This window comes from Lagopus muta, chromosome Z (assembly GCF_023343835.1).
Source record: "Lagopus muta isolate bLagMut1 chromosome Z, bLagMut1 primary, whole genome shotgun sequence".
NCBI lineage: Eukaryota > Metazoa > Chordata > Aves > Galliformes > Phasianidae > Lagopus > Lagopus muta.
The window spans coordinates 791,937-809,641 of NC_064472.1; the positions used below are offsets into that span (position 1 = coordinate 791,937).

Consider the following 17,705-nt stretch of genomic DNA (forward strand, 5'->3'; position numbering starts at 1 on the left):
GGGGGGAAAAATCGGGGGGTTTTTTTTAATACCCCCATTCTCCCCTATCGCTGCAGCGCCAACCAATCACGCCGCTCCCTCCCCCCTAAATCCCGCCCACTCTCCCCACCCCCCTCCCCGCGATTGGCCCTCACCTCAAACGCCGCTCCCTCACCGCCGACTTCTCCTTCCCGATTGGCCGCGCGCCCGTCAATCACCCCCGCAAAGCCCCGCCTCCCGGAAGGGCCCTCACAGCCGCCGTTTCCCGCCCTCCAGACGGCGCCGGCCGCCGCGGCGGACGGAAGCTCCGGCTCTCGCCGATCTCCATAGGGAAACAAGGGCCGTTTTTAGGCCTCTCACACTCCAAAAGCGGTAAGAAGGGAACCGGAAGGGCGGGGGAGAAGCGGAGGATTCAACCGGGACGGGTGGAAGCGTTTGGGGGGGGTGGGGGGGGATGGAGGAAGGAGGAACGGCCCGCAGCCCAGCCCCCATTGCTTAGTTACGTCCCATCCGATCCCATTGCAGCCTATTGGATCCCATTGGATCCCATTGCCACCCTATAGGATCCTATTGGACCTATGGAATCCCATTGGTTCCCACGGAATTCCATTGGATCCCATTGGATCCCATAGGACCCCATTGGCACCCCATTGAATCCTATTGGATCCCATTGGACCCCATTGCTGCCCCATAGGATCCCATTGGACCCCATTAAATCCCATTGCGGCCCCATAGGATCCCATTGGACCCCATTAAATCCCATTGCCACCCTATTGGATCCTATTGGACCCTATTGGATCCCATTGCCACCCTATAGGATCCCATTGGACCCCATTGGATCCCATTGGACCCCATTGCCACCCTATGGAATCCCATAGGATCCCATTGGACCCCATTAAATCCCATTGATTCCCATTAAATCCCATTGAAACCCTATGGGATCCCATTGGGACCCCATTGCCACCCTATAGAATCCCATAGGATCCCATAGGACCCCATTAAATCCCATTGAAACCCCATTGCATCCCATTGGACCCCATTGCCACCCCTTAAGATCCCATTGGACCCCATTGCCACCCCATTGAATCCTATTGGATCCCATTCGATCCATTGGACCCCATTGCCGCCCCATAGGATCCCATTAAATCCCATTGAAACCCCATTAAATCCCATTGATTCCCATTAAATCCCATTGGACCCCATTAAATCCCATCGCCACCCCATTGGATCCCATAGGACCCCATTGCCACCCTATAGAATCCCATAGGATCCCATAGGACCCCATTAAATCCCATTGAAACCCCATTGGATCCCATTGGACCCCATTAAATCCCATCGCCACCCCATTGGATCCCATAGGACCCCATTGCCACCCTATAGAATCCCATAGGATCCCATTGGATCCCACTGAACCTAATTAGACCCCATTAAATCCCATTGAAACTCCATTGGATCCCATTGGATCCCATTGCCACCCTATAGGATCCCATTGGACCCCATTGCACCCCCATTAAATCCCATTGCCACCCTATAGGATCCCATAGGACCCCATTAAATCCCATTGAAACCCCATTGGATCCCATTAAATCCCATTGCCACCCTATGGGATCCTATTGGACCCCATTGCCACCCTATAGGAACCCATAAGATCCCATTGGACCACATTAAATCCCATTGCCGACCCATTGGACCCCATTAAATCCAATTGAATCCTATTGGATCCCATTGGACCCCATTGCCACCCCATAGGACCCCATAGGACCCCATTAAATCCCATTGAAACCCCATTGGATCCCATAGGACCCCATTGCCACCCCATAGGATCCCATTGGACCCCATTAAATCCCATTGAAACCCCATTGGATCCCATAGGACCCCATTGCCACCCTATAGGATCCCATTGGTTCCCTTAGGACCCCATAGGACCCCATTGGATCCCATTGGACCCCATTGCCACCCTATAGAATCCCATAGGATCCCATAGGACCCCATTAAATCCCATTGCCACCCTATAGGATCCATAGGACCCCATTAAATCCCATTGATAACCCCATTGGATCCCATTAAATCCCATTGCCAACCCTATGGGATCCTATTGGAACCCCATTGCCACCCTATAGGAACCCATAAGGTCCCATTGGACCCCATTAAAATCCCATTGCCGACCCATTGGACCCCATTAAATCCAATTGAATCCTATTGGATCCCATTGGACCCCATTGCCACCCCATAGGAATCTCATTGGACCCCATTAAATCCCATTGAAACCCCATTGGATCCCATAGGACCCCATTGCCACCCCATAGGATCCCATTGGACCCCATTAAATCCCATTGAAACCCCATTGGATCCCATTGGACCCCATAGCCACCCTATAGGGATCCCATTGGTTCCCTTAGGACCCCATAGGACCCCATTGAAACCCCATTGGATCCCAGAGGACCCAATTGCCACCCTATAGGATCGCATTGGAACCTATTGCCACCCTATAGAATCCCATAGGATCCCATAGGACCCCATTAAATCCCATTGCCACCCCATTGGATCCCATTGGACCCCATTGCCACAATATAGGATCCCATTGGATCCCATTGGATCCCATAGGACCCCATTAAATCCCATTGATTTCCCATTAAATCCCATTGCCACCCCATAAGATCCCATTGGGCCCCATTGCCACCACCATTGAATCCTATTGGATCCCATTGGACCCCATTGCCACCCCATAGGATCCCATTGGACCCCATTAAATCCCATTGAAACCCCATAGGATCCCATAGGATCCCATTGCCACCCTATAGGAAACTATAAGATCCCATAGGACCTCATTAAATCCCATTGCCGACCCATTGGATCCCATTGGACCCCATTAAATCCCATTGCTACCCCATTGGATCCCATTGAATCCCATTGGATCCCATTGGACCCCATTGCCACCCCATAGGGTCCCATTGGACCCCATTAAATCCCACTGCCACCCTATGGGACCCCATTGGACCCCATTGCCACCCTATAGAATCCCATTGGATCCCATAGGACCCCACTAAAATCCCATAGAAACCCCCTTGGATCCCATTAAATCCCATTGAAACCCCATAGGACCCCATTAAACCCCATTGCCACCCCATAGGACCCTATTAAATCCCATTGCCACCCCATAGGACCCTATTAAATCCCATTGCCACCCCATAAGACCTCATAGGACCCCATAAAATCCCATTGCCACCCCATTCAATCCCATTGCCACCCCATAGGACCCCATTTGACCCTATTAAATCCCACTTCCACCCCATAGAACCCCATAGGACCCCATTGCCACCCCATAGGACCCCATAGGACCCCCTAGGACCCCATTGCCACCCCATAGGACCCCATAGGACCCCATTCAATCCCCTTGCCACCCCATAGGACCCCATAGGACCCCTTTAAATCCCATAGGACCCCATTAAATCCCATTGCCACCCCATTGGACCCCATTGCCACCCCATAGGACCCCATTTGACCCTATTAAATCCCATTGCCATCCCATAGTACCACCATTAAATCCCATTGCCACCCCATAAGACCCCATTGCCACCCTATAGGACCCCACAGGACCCCATTAAATCCCATAGGACCCCATTTGACCCCATTAAATCCCATTGCCACCCCCATAGGACCCCATAGGACCCCAATTAAACCCCATTGCCACCCCATAGGAACCCCATTCAATCCCATTGCCTACCCCATAGGACCCCATAAGACCCCATTCAATCCATTGTCACCCCATAAGACCCCATTGCCACCCCATAGAACCCCATTTGACCCTATTAAATCCCATTGCCACCCCATAGGACCCTATAAAATCCCATAGGACCCCACTGGACCCCATTGCCACCCCATAGGACCTTATAGGACCCCATTGGACCCCATTCAATCCCATTGCCACCCCCATAGGACCCCATAGGACCCCATTCAACCCCATTGCCACCCCATAGGACCCCATTGCCACCCCATAGGACCCCATTAAATCCCATGGGACCCCATTAAATCCCATTGCCACCCCATAGGACCCCATAGGACCCCATTGCCATCCCATAGGACCCCATTGCCACCCCATAGGACCCCAATGGACCCCATTGCCACCCCATAGGACCTTATAGGATCCCATAGGACCCCCATTAAATCCCATTGCCACCCCATAGGACCCCATAGCACCCCATAGTGCCCCATAGGACCCCATTCAATCCCATTGCCACCCCATAAGACCCCATTGTCACCTCATAGGATCCCATAGGACCCCATTAAATCCCATTGCCACCCTATAGGACCCCACTGGACCCCATAGGACCCCATTAAATCCCATAGGACCTCATTAAATCCCATTGCCACCCCATAGGACCCCATAGCACCCCATAGTGCCCCATAGGACCCCATTCAATCCCATTGCCACCCCATAGGACCCCATAGCACCCCATAGGACCCCATTAAGTCCCATTACCACCCCATAGGACCCCATAGGACTCCATTAAATCCCATTGCCACCCCATAGGACCCCACTGGACCCCATAGGACCCCATTAAATCCCATAGGACCTCATTAAATCCCATTGCCACCCCATAGGACCCCATAGCACCCCATAGTGCCCCATAGGACCCCATTCAATCCCATTGCCACCCCATAGGACCCCATAGCACCCCATAGGACCCCCATTAAGTCCCATTACCACCCCATAGGACCCCATAGGACTCCATTAAATCCCATTGCCACCCCATAGGACCCCACTGGACCCCATAGGACCCCATTAAATCCCATAGGACCTCATTAAATCCCATTGCCACCCCATAGGACCCCATAGCACCCCATAGTGCCCCATAGGACCCCATTCAATCCCATTGCCACCCCATAGGACCCCATAGCACCCCATAGGACCCCATTAAGTCCCATTACCACCCCATAGGACCCCATAGGACCCCATTAAATCCCATTGCCACCCCATAGGATCCCATAGCACCCCATAGGACCCCATTAAATCCCATAGGACCCCATTAAATCCCATTGCCACCCCATAGGACCCCATTAAATCCCATTGCCACCCCATAGGACCCCATTGCCACCCTATAGGACCCCATAGGACCCCATTCAACCCCATTGCCACCCCATAAGACCCCATTGTCACCCCATAGGATCCCATAGGACCCCATTCAATCCCATTGCCACCCCCATAGAATCCCACAGGACCCCATTAAACCCCATTGCCACCCCATAGGATCCCATAGGACCCCATTCAATCCCATTGCCACCCCATAGGACCCCATTAAATCCCATAGGACCCCAATGGACCCCATTGCCACCCCATAGGACCCTATAGGACCCCATTAAATCCCATTGCCACCCCATAGGACCCCACTGCCACCCCATAGGACCCCATTGGACCCCATTAAATCCCACTGCCACCCCATAGGACCCCATTAAATCCCATTGCCACCCCATAGGACCCCACTGCCACCCCATAGGACCCTATAGGACCCCATTAAATCCCACTGCCACCCCATAGGACCCCATAGGACCCCATTAAATCCCACTGCCACCCCATAGGACCCCATTAAATCCCATTGCCACCACATAGGACCCCATTAAATCCCACTGCCACCCCATAGAACCCCATAGGACCCCATTCAATCCCATTGCCACCCCATAGGATCCCATAGGACCCCATTCAATCCCATAGGACCCCATTAAATCCCATTGCCACCCCATAGGATCCCATAGGACCCCATTAAATCCCATAGGACGCCATTAAATCCCTTTGCCACCCCATAGGACCCCATTCAATCCCATAGGACCCCATTAAATCCCATTGCCACCCCATAGGACCCCATAGCACCCCATAGGACCCCATTAAATCCCATAGGACCCCATAAAATCCCATTGCCACCCCATAGGATCCCATAGGACCCCATTCAATCCCATTGCCACCCCATAGGACCCCATTAAATCCCATAGGACCCCAATGGACCCCATTGCCACCCCATAGGACCCTATAGGACCCCATTAAATCCCATTGCCACCCCATAGGACCCCACTGCCACCCCATAGGACCCTATAGGACCCCATTAAATCCCACTGCCACCCCATAGGACCCCATAGGACCCCATTAAATCCCACTGCCACCCCATAGGACCCCATTAAATCCCATTGCCACCCCATAGGACCCCACTGCCACCCCATAGGACCCTATAGGACCCCATTAAATCCCACTGCCACCCCATAGGACCCCATAGGACCCCATTAAATCCCACTGCCACCCCATAGGACCCCATTAAATCCCATTGCCACCACATAGGACCCCATTAAATCCCACTGCCACCCCATAGGACCCCATAGGACCCCATTCAATCCCATTGCCACCCCATAGGATCCCATAGGACCCCATTAAATCCCATTGTCACCCCATAGGACCCCATAGGACCCCATTAAACCCCATTGCCACCCCATAGGACCCCATAGGACCCCATTAAATCCCATAGGGCCCCATTAAATCCCATTGCCACCCCATAAGACCCCATTGCCACCCTATAGGACCCCATAGGACCCCATTCAATCCCATTGCCACCCCATAGGACCCCATAGGACCCCATTAAATCACATTGCCACCCCATAGGATCCCATAGGACCCCACTAAATCCCATTGTCACCCCATAGGACCCCATAAAATCCCATTTCCACCCCATAGGACTCCACTTCCACCCCATAGGACCCCATTCAATCCCATTGCCACCCCATAGGACCCCATTGCCACCCCATAGGACCCCATTCAATCCCATAGGACCCCATTAAATCCCATTGCCACCCCATAAGACCCCATTGCCACCCCATAGGACCCCATAGGACCCCATTCAATCCCATTGCCACCCCATCCCCTACTGGCTGCCCTAATCCCCCCCTCTCTCCCCCCCCCCCCCCCCCCCCAATTAACCCTAATTAACCCTAATTAACCCCTCATGATCTCCTCTGCAGGCCCCCGAACCCCATTGCCGCCATGCTGTCCCGCTTCCGCCTGTCCCTCCGCCGCTGTGTGCACACCAGGGAGAAGGGGAAACCCCTCATGCTGAACCCCCGCACCAACAAGGTCGGTCGGGCCCCTTAATTACCTGCTAATTAGTTAATTGGGGCCTCCGCTGCGGACCTTGGACCTCAGGCTGCTGTAAAACCTGTGGGGTTGGACGAGGCGGCGGCCTTGGAGGACCAACAGTCGGACTTTGGTCCTCCAGAGGGCATTAGAGATGAAGATAGCAGCCTTGGAGGACCAACAGTCGGACTTTGGTCCTCCAGAGAGCAGTAGAGATGAAGATAGCAGCCCTTGGAGGACCAACAGTCGGACTTTGGTCCTCCAGAGGGCATTAGAGATGAAGATAGCAGCCTTGGAGGACCAACAGTCGGACTTTGGTCCTCCAGAGGGCATTAGAGATGAAGATGGCACCCATGGAGGACCAACAGTCGCTCCCACAACCTTTGGTCCTCCACAGGCTGTCAAACATGGCAGATTTAAAGTGACAGCGCCCTTGGAGGACCAACAGTCGCTCCCATAGATGTTGGTCCTCCACAGGGTGTCAAACATGGCAGATTTAAAGCGACAGCGCCCTTGGAGGACCAAAAGTTGCTCCCATAGATGTTGGTCCTCCACAGGGTGTCAAACATGGTGGATTTAAAGCGACAGCGCCCTTGGAGGACCAACAGTCGCTCCCACAACCTTTAGTCCTCCACAGTCTGTGGATCCCAGCGGATTTAAAGCGACAGCGCCCTTGGAGGACCAACAGTCGCTCCCATAGATATTGGTCCTCCACAGGCTGTCAAACATGGCGGATTTAAAGTGACAGCGCCCTTGGAGGACCAACAGTCACTCCCACAACCTTAGTCCTCCACAGGGTGTCAAACATGGCGGATTTAAAGCGACAGCGCCCTTGGAGGACCAACAGTCGCTCCCCACAACCTTTGGTCCTCCTGAGGCTGTCAAACATGGCAGACTTAAAGTGACAGCGCCCTTGGTGGACCAACAGTCACTCCCACAACCTTTGGTCCTCCACAGTCTGTGGATCCCAGCGGATTTAAAGTGACAGCGCCCTTGGAGGACCAACAGTTCCTCCCAGAGACATTGTTCCTCCACAGGGCATCAAACATGGCGGATTTAAAGCGACAGCGCCCTTGGAGGACCAACAGTCACTCCCACAAACCTTAGTCCTCCACAGGGTGTTAAACATGGCAGATTTAAAGCAACAGCGCCCTTGGAGGACCAACAGTCGCTCCCCACAACCTTTGGTCCTCCTGAGGCTGTCAAACATGGCAGATTTAAATCGACAGCGCCCTTGGAGGACCAACAGTCGCTCCCATAGATGTTGGTCCTCCACAGGGTGTCAAACATGGCGGATTTAAAGCGACAGCGCCCTTGGAGGACCAACAGTCGCTCCCACAACCTTTGGTCCTCCACAGGGTCTTAAAGGTTGCGGATTTAAAGTGACAGCGCCCTTGGAGGACCAACAGTCGCTCCCATAGATGTTGGTCCTCCACAGGGTGTTAAAGGTGACAGATTTAAAGCGACAGCGCCCTTGGAGGACCAACAGTCACTCCCACAACCTTTGGTCCTCCACAGGCTGTCAAACATGGCGGATTTAAAGCGACAGCGCCCTTGGAGGACCAACAGTCGCTCCCACAACCTTTAGTCCTCCACAGGATGTCAAACATGGCGGATTTAAAGCGACAGCGCCCTTGGAGGACCAACAGTCGCTCCCACAACCTTTGGTCCTCCTGAGGCTGTCAAATGTGATGGATTTAAAGCGACAGCGCCCTTGGAGGACCAACAGTCGCTCCCATAGATGTTGGTCCTCCACAGGGTGTTAAAGGTGACAGATTTAAAGCGACAGCGCCCTTGGAGGACCAACAGTCGCTCCCACAAACCTTAGTCCTCCACAGTCTGTGAATCCCAGCGGATTTAAAGGGACAGTGCCCTTGGAGGACCAACAGTCGCTCCCATAGATATTGGTCCTCCACAGGCTGTCAAACATGGCGGATTTAAAGCGACAGCGCCCTTGGAGGACCAACAGTCACTCCCACAACCTTTGGTCCTCCACAGGATGTCAAACATGGCGGATTTAAAGCGACAGCGCCCTTGGAGGACCAACAGTCGCTCCCACAACCTTTAGTCCTCCACAGGATGTCAAACATGGCGGATTTAAAGCGACAGCGCCCTTGGAGGACCAACAGTCGCTCCCACAACCTTTGGTCCTCCTGAGGCTGTCAAATGTGATGGATTTAAAGCGACAGCGCCCTTGGAGGACCAACAGTCGCTCCCATAGATGTTGGTCCTCCACAGGGTGTTAAAGGTGACAGATTTAAAGCGACAGCGCCCTTGGAGGACCAACAGTCGCTCCCACAAACCTTAGTCCTCCACAGTCTGTGAATCCCAGCGGATTTAAAGGGACAGCGCCCTTGGAGGACCAACAGTCGCTCCGATAGATGTTGGTCCTCCACAGGCTGTCAATCATGGTGGATTTAAAGCGACAGCGCCCTTGGAGGACCAACAGTCGCTCCCATAGATGTTGGTCCTCCACAGGCTGTCAATCATGGCAGATTTAAAGCGACAGCGCCCTTGGAGGACCAACAGTCGCCTTTCTCTCCCGCAGGGCATGGCCTTCACCCTATTGGAACGGCAGATGTTGGGCCTGCAAGGCCTCCTCCCCCCCAAAATCGAAACCCAGGACATCCAGGCCTTACGCTTCCACAAGAACATGGCCAAGATGAGCGACCCCCTGCAAAAGTGAGGGCCCTGTCCGCCTGTTGGTCCTCCAAAGGCCGGCCTGGGCCACCCGGCGGCCATCTTGGTGCCTTTCCCCCAGGTATATTTACATCATGGGCATCCAGGAGAGGAACGAGAAGCTCTTCTACCGCGTCCTGCAGGACGACATCGAGAGGTTGATGCCGGTTGTTTATACGCCAACGGTCGGCCTCGCTTGCTCCCAATACGGCCATATCTTCCGCAGGCCCAAGTGAGGGGGGAGAAGGGGATGATGGGGGATTTGGAGGGGGTTATGGGGGATTTTGGGGGGGTTATGGGGGGATTAGGGGGGAATTAGGGGGTATTTGGGGGGATTTTGGGGGGATTATGGGAGATTATGGGGGATTTAGGGGGACTTCGAGGGGATTATGGGGGATTTTGAGGGGGTTATGGGGGATATTGGGGGCATTATGGGGGATTTTGGGGGGGTTATGGGAGATTTTGGGAGATTATGGGGGATTTGGGGATATTTTGATGGATTTTGGGGATATTTTGATGTTTTTGGGTGGATTTTGGGTGGATTTTGATGAATTTTGGGTGGATTTTAATGGATTTTGGTGGATTTTGGGTGGATTTGGGGGATTATGGGATATTTTAATGGATTTTGGTGGATTTTGGGTGGATTTTGATGGATTTTGGTGCATTTTGCTGGATTTTGGGTGGATTATTGGGGAATATTGGGGGATATTGGGACATTTTGATGGATTTTGGGTCATTTTGGGGGGATTTTGCGTGGATTTTGGGATATTTTGATGTTTTTTGGGTGGATTTTGATGGATTTTGATGGATTTTGGGGTATTTTAATGGCTTTTGTTGGATTTTAATGGATTTTGGGTGGATTTTGGGGCATTTGATGGGATTTAGGATGGATTTTGGGGATATTTTGGGGGATTTTGGGTCATTTTGAGTGGATTTTGGGTGCATTTTGTTGGATTTTGGCTGGATTTTGAGGTATTTTAATGGCTTTTGTTGCATTTTGCTGGATTTTGGGTGGATTTTGCTGGATTTTGGGTGCATTTTACTGGATTTTGGGGTGATTTTGCTGTATTTTGACTCAATTCTGTTCCATCTGGACCCATTTTGGGCTGCATTCCCCCTCTCCTACCTGTTCCACACAGAGGTTTGTTCATCTCCATCTCGGATCGCGGCCACATCCGATCCATCGTCAACAACTGGCCTGAAAACGACGTCAAGGTCAGCAGCCGACGCTTCTTCCTCCTTCCGGGACCTGAAAGCATCAATTTCCCCTTTAAAGACACACAATGTCCTCCTTCCTTCCCCCCATTTCCCTCCCATTTCCCCCTTCCTTCCCCCATTTCCCTCCCATTTCCCCCTTCCTTCCCCCATTTCCTTTCCTTTCCTCCTTCCTTTCTCCATTTCCTTTCCATTTCCCCTTCCTTTCCCTTCCTTTTCCTTTTCCTTCCCCCATTTCCTTTCCTTTTCCCCTTCCTTCCTCCATTTCCCTTCCATTTCCCCTTCCTTCCCTTCTTTTTCCCCTTCCTTCCCCCATTTTCCTTCCATTTCCCCTTCCTTCCCTTCCTTTTCCCCTTCCTGTCCCCATTTCCCCTCCTTTTCCCCTTCGTCCCCCATTTCCCTTCCTTTTCCCCTTCCTTCCCCCATTTCCCTTCCATTTCCCCCTTCCTTCCCCATTTCCCTTCCTTTTCCCCTTCCTTTTTCCCTTCCTTTCCCCCTTCCTGTCCCCATTTCCCTTCCTTTCCCTTCCATTTCCCCCTTCCTTCCCCCATTTCCCTTCCATTTCCCCTTCCTTCCCTTCCTTTCCCCCTTCCCTCCCCCATTTCCCTTCCTTTTCCCCTTCCTTCCCCCATTTCCTTTCCATTTCCCCCTTCCTTCCCTCCATTTCCCTTCCATTTCCCCCTTCCTGTCCCCATTTCCCTTCCTTTTCCCCTTCTTTTTCCCCTTCCTTCCCCCATTTCCCTTCCATTTCCCCTTCCTTCCCTTCCTTTCCCCTTTCCTGTCCCCATTTCCCTTCCATTTCCCCCTTCCTTCCCCATTTCCCTTCCTTTTCCCCTTCCTTTTTCCCTTCCTTTCCCCCTTCCTGTCCCCATTTCCCTTCCTTTTCCCCTTCTTTTTCCCCTTCCTTCCCCCATTTCCCTTCCATTTCCCCTTCCTTCCCTTCCTTTCCCCTTTCCTGTCCCCATTTCCCTTCCATTTCCCCCTTCCTTCCCCATTTCCCTTCCTTTTCCCCTTCCTTTTTCCCTTCCTTTCCCCCTTCCTGTCCCCATTTCCCTTCCTTTTCCCCTTCTTTTTCCCCCTTCCTTCCCCCATTTCCCTCCCATTTCCCCCTTCCTTTCCCTTCCTTTTCCCCCTTCCTATCCCTTCCTTCCCCCATTTCCTTTCCTTTCCTCCTTCCTTTCCCCATTTCCTTTCCATTTCCCCTTCCTTTCCCTTCCTTTTCCTTTTCCTTCCCCCATTTCCCTTCCTTTTCCCCTTCCTCCTTCCCCCTTCCTCTTCCTCCTTCCTTTTCCCCTTCCCCTTCCCTTCCACTTCCCCTTTCCCTCCATTTCCTTCCCCATTTCCCTTCCCCTTCCTCCTTCCTCTTTCCCTTCCCTTCCTCTTCCTCTTCCCCTTCCCCATTCCCTTCCCCATTTCCCTTCCCCTTCCCCCTTCCCCTCCATTTCCTTCCCTGCTTCCCTTCCTTTTCCCCTTCCCTTTCCTCTCCCCTCATTTCCTTCCCCATTTCCTTTCCCCCGTCCCCATTTCCCCTTCCCCTTCCTCCTTCCTCTTCCCCATTTCCCTTCCCCTTCCCCCTTCCCTTCCTCCTTCCTCCTTTCTCCTTCCTCTTCCCCTTCCTTATTCCCTTCCATTTCCTCTTCCTCCTTCCTCTTCCCCTTCCCCTTCCTCCTTCCTTTTCCTCTTCCCCTTCCCCTTCCTCTTCCCCTTCCCCTTCCTTTCCCCCCCCCATTTCCCTTCCTCTTCCTCCTTCCTTTTCCCCTTCCCCTTCCATTTCCCCTTCCCCTCCCTTCCTCCTTCCTCCTTCCCTCTTCCCCTTCCCCCCTCCCTTCCTCCTTCCTCCTTCCCTCTTCCCCTTCCCCCTTCCCCTTCCCCTTCCATTTCCCCTTCCTCTTCCCCTTCCCTTCCTCTTCCCCTTCCCCTTCCTTTTCCCCTTCCTTCCCCCATTTCCCTTCCATTTCCCCCTTCCTTTCCCTTCCTCCTTCCTCCTTCCATCTTCCCCTTCCCCTTCCTCTTCCTCCTTCCTCTTCCTCTTCCCCTTCCCTTCTCCTTCCCCTTCCTCTTCCCCTCCCTTCCTCTTCCTCTTCCTCTTCCCCTTTCCCTTCACTTTCCCTTCCCCTTCCCTTCCCCTCCATTTCCTTCCCCATTTCCCTTCCCCATTTCCCTTTCCCTTCCTCCTTCCTTTTCCCCTCCCCATTTCCCCTTCCCCTTCCCCTTCCTCTTCCTCCTTCCCCTTCCCCTTTCCCTTCCCCTTCCATTTCCCCTTCCTCTCCCCCTTCCCTTCCCCTTCCCCTTCCCTTTCCTTTCCCCTTCCCCTCCCTTTCTCCTTCCTCCTTCCTCCTTCCTCCTTCCTCCTTCCTCTCCCCCTTCCCTTCCTCTCCCCCTTCCCTTCCTCTCCCCCTTCCCCTTCCTCTTCCTCTTCCTCTTCCTCTTCCCCTTCCCCCCATTTCCCCCCAACCGCAGGCCGTCGTCGTCACCGACGGCGAACGCATTTTGGGCCTGGGCGACCTGGGGGTTTATGGGATGGGAATCCCGGTGGGGAAGCTCTGCCTTTACACCGCCTGCGCCGGGATTCACCCCCACAAATGTCTGCCTGTCTGCATCGACGTCGGCACCGACAACACCGTGAGTCCTCCAACAGGTCCTCCAAGGCCTCCTCAGTCCTCCAGACCCCATCAAAGCCCCCCAGACCCCATAAAAGACCCCAATCCCAGCCCTATCGATTCCGCCTGTAGGTCCTCCAAGGCCTCTTCAGTCCTCCAGACCCCATCAAAGACCCCCAGACCCCATAAAAGACCCCAATCCCATCCCTATCAATTCCGCCTGTAGGTCCTCCAAGGCCTCTTCAGTCCTCCAGACCCCATAAAGACCCCAATCCCATCCCCATAGATTCCGCCTGTAGGTCCTCCAAGGCCTCTTCAGTCCTCCAGACCCCATAAAAGACCCCAATCCCATCCCTATGGATTCTGCCTGTAGGTCCTCCAAGGCCTCTTCAGTCCTCCAGACCCCATAAAGACCCCAATCCCATCCCTATCGATTCCGCCTGTAGGTCCTCCAAGGCCTCTTCAGTCCTCCAGACCCCATAAGAGACCCCCAGACCCCATAAAAGACCCCCAGACCCCATAAAGACCCCAATCCCATCCCTATGGATTCCGCCTGTAGGTCCTCCAAGGCCTCTTCAGTCCTCCAGACCCCATAAAAGACCCCCAGACCCCATAAAGGCCCCAATCCCAGCCCTATAGATTCCACCTGTAGGTCCTCCAAGGCCTCTTCAGTCCTCCAGACCCCATAAAGACCCCAATCCCATCCCACTGCAGTCCGCCTGTAGGTCCTCCAAGGCCTCTTCAGTCCTCCAGACCCCATAAAGACCCCAATCCCATCCCTATCGATTCCGCCTGTAGGTCCTCCAAGGCCTCTTCAGTCCTCCAGACCCCATAAAGACCCCCAGACCCCATAAAAGACCCCAATCCCAGCCCTATAGATTCCGCCTGTAGGTCCTCCAAGGCCTCTTCAGTCCTCCAGACCCCATAAAGACCCCAGACCCCATAAAGACCCCAATCCCAGCCCCATAGATTCCGCCTGTAGGTCCTCCAAGGCCTCTTCAGTCCTCCAGACCCCATAAAGACCCCCAGACCCCATAAAAGACCCCAATCCCATCCCCATAGATTCCGCCTGTAGGTCCTCCAAGCCCTCTTCAGTCCTCCAGACCCCTTAAGAGACCCCCAGACCCCCTAAAAGACCCCAATCCTATCCCTATAGATTCCGCCTGTAGGTCCTCCAAGGCCTCTTCAGTCCTCCAGACCCCATAAAAGACCCCCAGACCCCATCAAAGACCCCAATCCCAGCCCTATAGATTCTGCCTGTAGGTCCTCCAAGGCCTCTTCAGTCCTCCAGACCCCATCAAAGACCCCCAGACCCCATAAAAGACCCCAATCCCATCCCTATAGATTCCGCCTGTAGGTCCTCCAAGGCCTCTTCAGTCCTCCAGACCCCATAAAGACCCCAATCCCATCCCACTGCAGTCCGCCTGTAGGTCCTCCAAGGCCTCTTCAGTCCTCCAGACCCCATAAAGACCCCAATCCCACCCTACTGCAGTCCGCCTGTAGGTCCTCCAAGGCCTCTTCAGTCCTCCAGACCCCTTAAGAGACCCCCAGACCCCATAAAAGACCCCCAGACCCCATAAAGACCCCAATCCCATCCCTATCGATTCCGCCTGTAGGTCCTCCAAGGCCTCTTCAGTCCTCCAGACCCCATAAAAGACCCCAATCCCATCCCCATAGATTCCGCCTGTAGGTCCTCCAAGGCCTCTTCAGTCCTCCAGACCCCTTAAGAGACCCCCAGACCCCATCAAAGACCCCCAGACCCCATAAAAGACCCCAATCCCAGCCCTATAGATTCCACCTGTAGGTCCTCCAAGGCCTCTTCAGTCCTCCAGACCCCATCAAAGCCCCCCAGACCCCATAAAAGACCCCAATCCCATCCCCATAGATTCCGCCTGTAGGTCCTCCAAGGCCTCTTCAGTCCTCCAGACCCCATAAAGACCCCAATCCCATCCCTATGGATTCTGCCTGTAGGTCCTCCAAGGCCTCTTCAGTCCTCCAGACCCCATCAAAGTCCCCCAAACCCCATAAAAGACCCCAATCCCATCCCCATAGATTCCGCCTGTAGGTCCTCCAAGGCCTCTTCAGTCCTCCAGACCCCATCAAAGCCCCCCAGACCCCATAAAGGACCCCAATCCCATCCCTATAGATTCCGCCTGTAGGTCCTCCAAGGCCTCTTCAGTCCTCCAGACCCCTTAAGAGACCCCCAGACCCCATAAAGACCCCAATCCCAGCCCTATCGATTCCGCCTGTAGGTCCTCCAAGGCCTCTTCAGTCCTCCAGACCCCTTAAGAGACCCCCAGACCCCATAAAAGACCCCCAGACCCCATAAAGACCCCAATCCCAGCCCCATAGATTCCGCCTGTAGGTCCTCCAAGGCCTCTTCAGTCCTCCAGACCCCATAAAGACCCCAATCCCATCCCACTGCAGTCCGCCTGTAGGTCCTCCAAGGCCTCTTCAGTCCTCCAGACCCCATAAAAGCCCCCCAGACCCCATAAAAGACCCCAATCCCAGCCCTATCGATTCCGCCTGTAGGTCCTCCAAGGCCTTCTCAGTCCTCCAGACCCCATCAAAGACCCCCAGACCCCATAAAAGACCCCAATCCCAGCCCTATAGATTCCGCCTGTAGGTCCTCCAAGGCCTCTTCAGTCCTCCAGACCCCATCAAAGTCCCCCAAACCCCATAAAAGACCCCAATCCCATCCCCATAGATTCCGCCTGTAGGTCCTCCAAGGCCTCTTCAGTCCTCCAGACCCCTTAAGAGACCCCCAGACCCCATAAAAGACCCCAATCCCAGCCCTATGGATTCCGCCTGTAGGTCCTCCAAGGCCTCTTCAGTCCTCCAGACCCCATAAAGACCCCAATCCCAGCCCTATAGATTCCGCCTGTAGGTCCTCCAAGGCCTCTTCAGTCCTCCAGACCCCATCAAAGACCCCCAGACCCCATAAAAGACCCCAATCCCAGCCCTATAGATTCTGCCTGTAGGTCCTCCAAGGCCTCTTCAGTCCTCCAGACCCCATAAAGACCCAAATCCCATCCCACTGCAGTCCGCCTGTAGGTCCTCCAAGGCCTCTTCAGTCCTCCAGACCCCTTAAGAGACCCCCAGACCCCATCAAAGACCCCCAGACCCCATAAAAGACCCCAATTCCAGCCCTATCGATTCCGCCTGTAGGTCCTCCAAGGCCTCTTCAGTCCTCCAGACCCCATAAAGACCCCAATCCCATCCCTATAGATTCCGCCTGTAGGTCCTCCAAGGCCTCTTCAGTCCTCCAGACCCCATAAAGACCCCAATCCCAGCCCCATAGATTCCGCCTGTAGGTCCTCCAAGGCCTCCTCAGTCCTCCAGACCCCATCAAAGCCCCCCAGACCCCATAAAAGACCCCCAGACCCCATAAAGACCCCAATCCCATCCCCATAGATTCCGCCTGTAGGTCCTCCAAGGCCTCTTCAGTCCTCCAGACCCCATAAAGACCCCAATCCCAGCCCTATCGATTCCGCCTGTAGGTCCTCCAAGGCCTCTTCAGTCCTCCAGACCCCATAAAGACCCCAATCCCACCCTACTACAGTCCGCCTGTAGGTCCTCCAAGGCCTCTTCAGTCCTCCAGACCCCATCAAAGCCCCCCAGACCCCCCCAAAACCCCCCCATCTCCCCCCCCCAGAGCCTCTTAAAGGACCCCTTCTATATGGGCCTGTACCAAAAACGCGACCGCTCTCCGGCCTACGACGCCTTGATCGACGAATTCATGGAGGCCATCACAGACAGGTCTGGATCCCCCCCCTTTTCGGGGGTGCGTTGCCCTTTAAGAACCCCCCCCTTTTCCCTCCCCCTCGTCCAATATGGCCGACGGTCGCTGCCCTCCCCAGATACGGGCAGAACACCTTGATTCAGTTTGAGGACTTCGGGAACCACAACGCTTTCCGCTTCCTCCGGAAGTACAGGGAGAAGTACTGTACCTTTAACGATGACATTCAAGGTGCGTTTCGGTGGTCTTGGGTCCTCCTAGGGGTCCTCTGGTCCTCCAAGGGGTGTTGAGTCCTCCTGTGGGTCCTCCAATGGGTGTTGAGTCCTCCAATGGGTGTTGAGTCCTCCTAGGGGTCCTCCAAGGGGGGTTGAGTCCTCCAAGG

The 17,705-nt window shown here is 54.2% G+C and overlaps 1 protein-coding gene and 1 long non-coding RNA gene across 4 annotated transcripts in view; one reads left to right on the forward strand and one right to left on the reverse strand.

Annotated features, from left to right (window-relative positions):
• Positions 1-189: 189 nt before the first annotated feature.
• LOC125686515 (uncharacterized) lies at positions 190-9,969 on the reverse strand. 2 transcript variants are annotated; one of them, XR_007373816.1, is made up of 3 exons: positions 9,862-9,969; positions 7,113-7,172; positions 190-301 (listed from the first exon to the last, which is right to left on the reverse strand). It is a non-coding gene; the product is annotated as an uncharacterized LOC125686515 (long non-coding RNA). The 2 variants fall into 2 exon arrangements; XR_007373815.1 differs by lacking the exon at positions 9,862-9,969 and adding an exon at positions 8,914-9,632.
• The window catches only part of ME2 (malic enzyme 2), a 29,858-nt gene continuing 12,393 nt past the window's right edge, over positions 241-17,705 (forward strand). For both annotated transcript variants that reach the window (XR_007373814.1, XM_048930573.1), the window contains exons 1-8: positions 241-351; positions 6,979-7,090; positions 9,639-9,772; positions 9,852-10,001; positions 10,909-10,984; positions 13,445-13,606; positions 17,240-17,343; positions 17,445-17,554. Coding sequence is in view for 1 of the 2 variants with exons in the window: in XM_048930573.1 (XP_048786530.1) it covers positions 7,001-7,090; positions 9,639-9,772; positions 9,852-10,001; positions 10,909-10,984; positions 13,445-13,606; positions 17,240-17,343; positions 17,445-17,554 (826 nt within the window). In the remaining variant the exon portion in view is untranslated. The remainder of the gene's footprint in view (positions 352-6,978; positions 7,091-9,638; positions 9,773-9,851; positions 10,002-10,908; positions 10,985-13,444; positions 13,607-17,239; positions 17,344-17,444; positions 17,555-17,705) is intronic.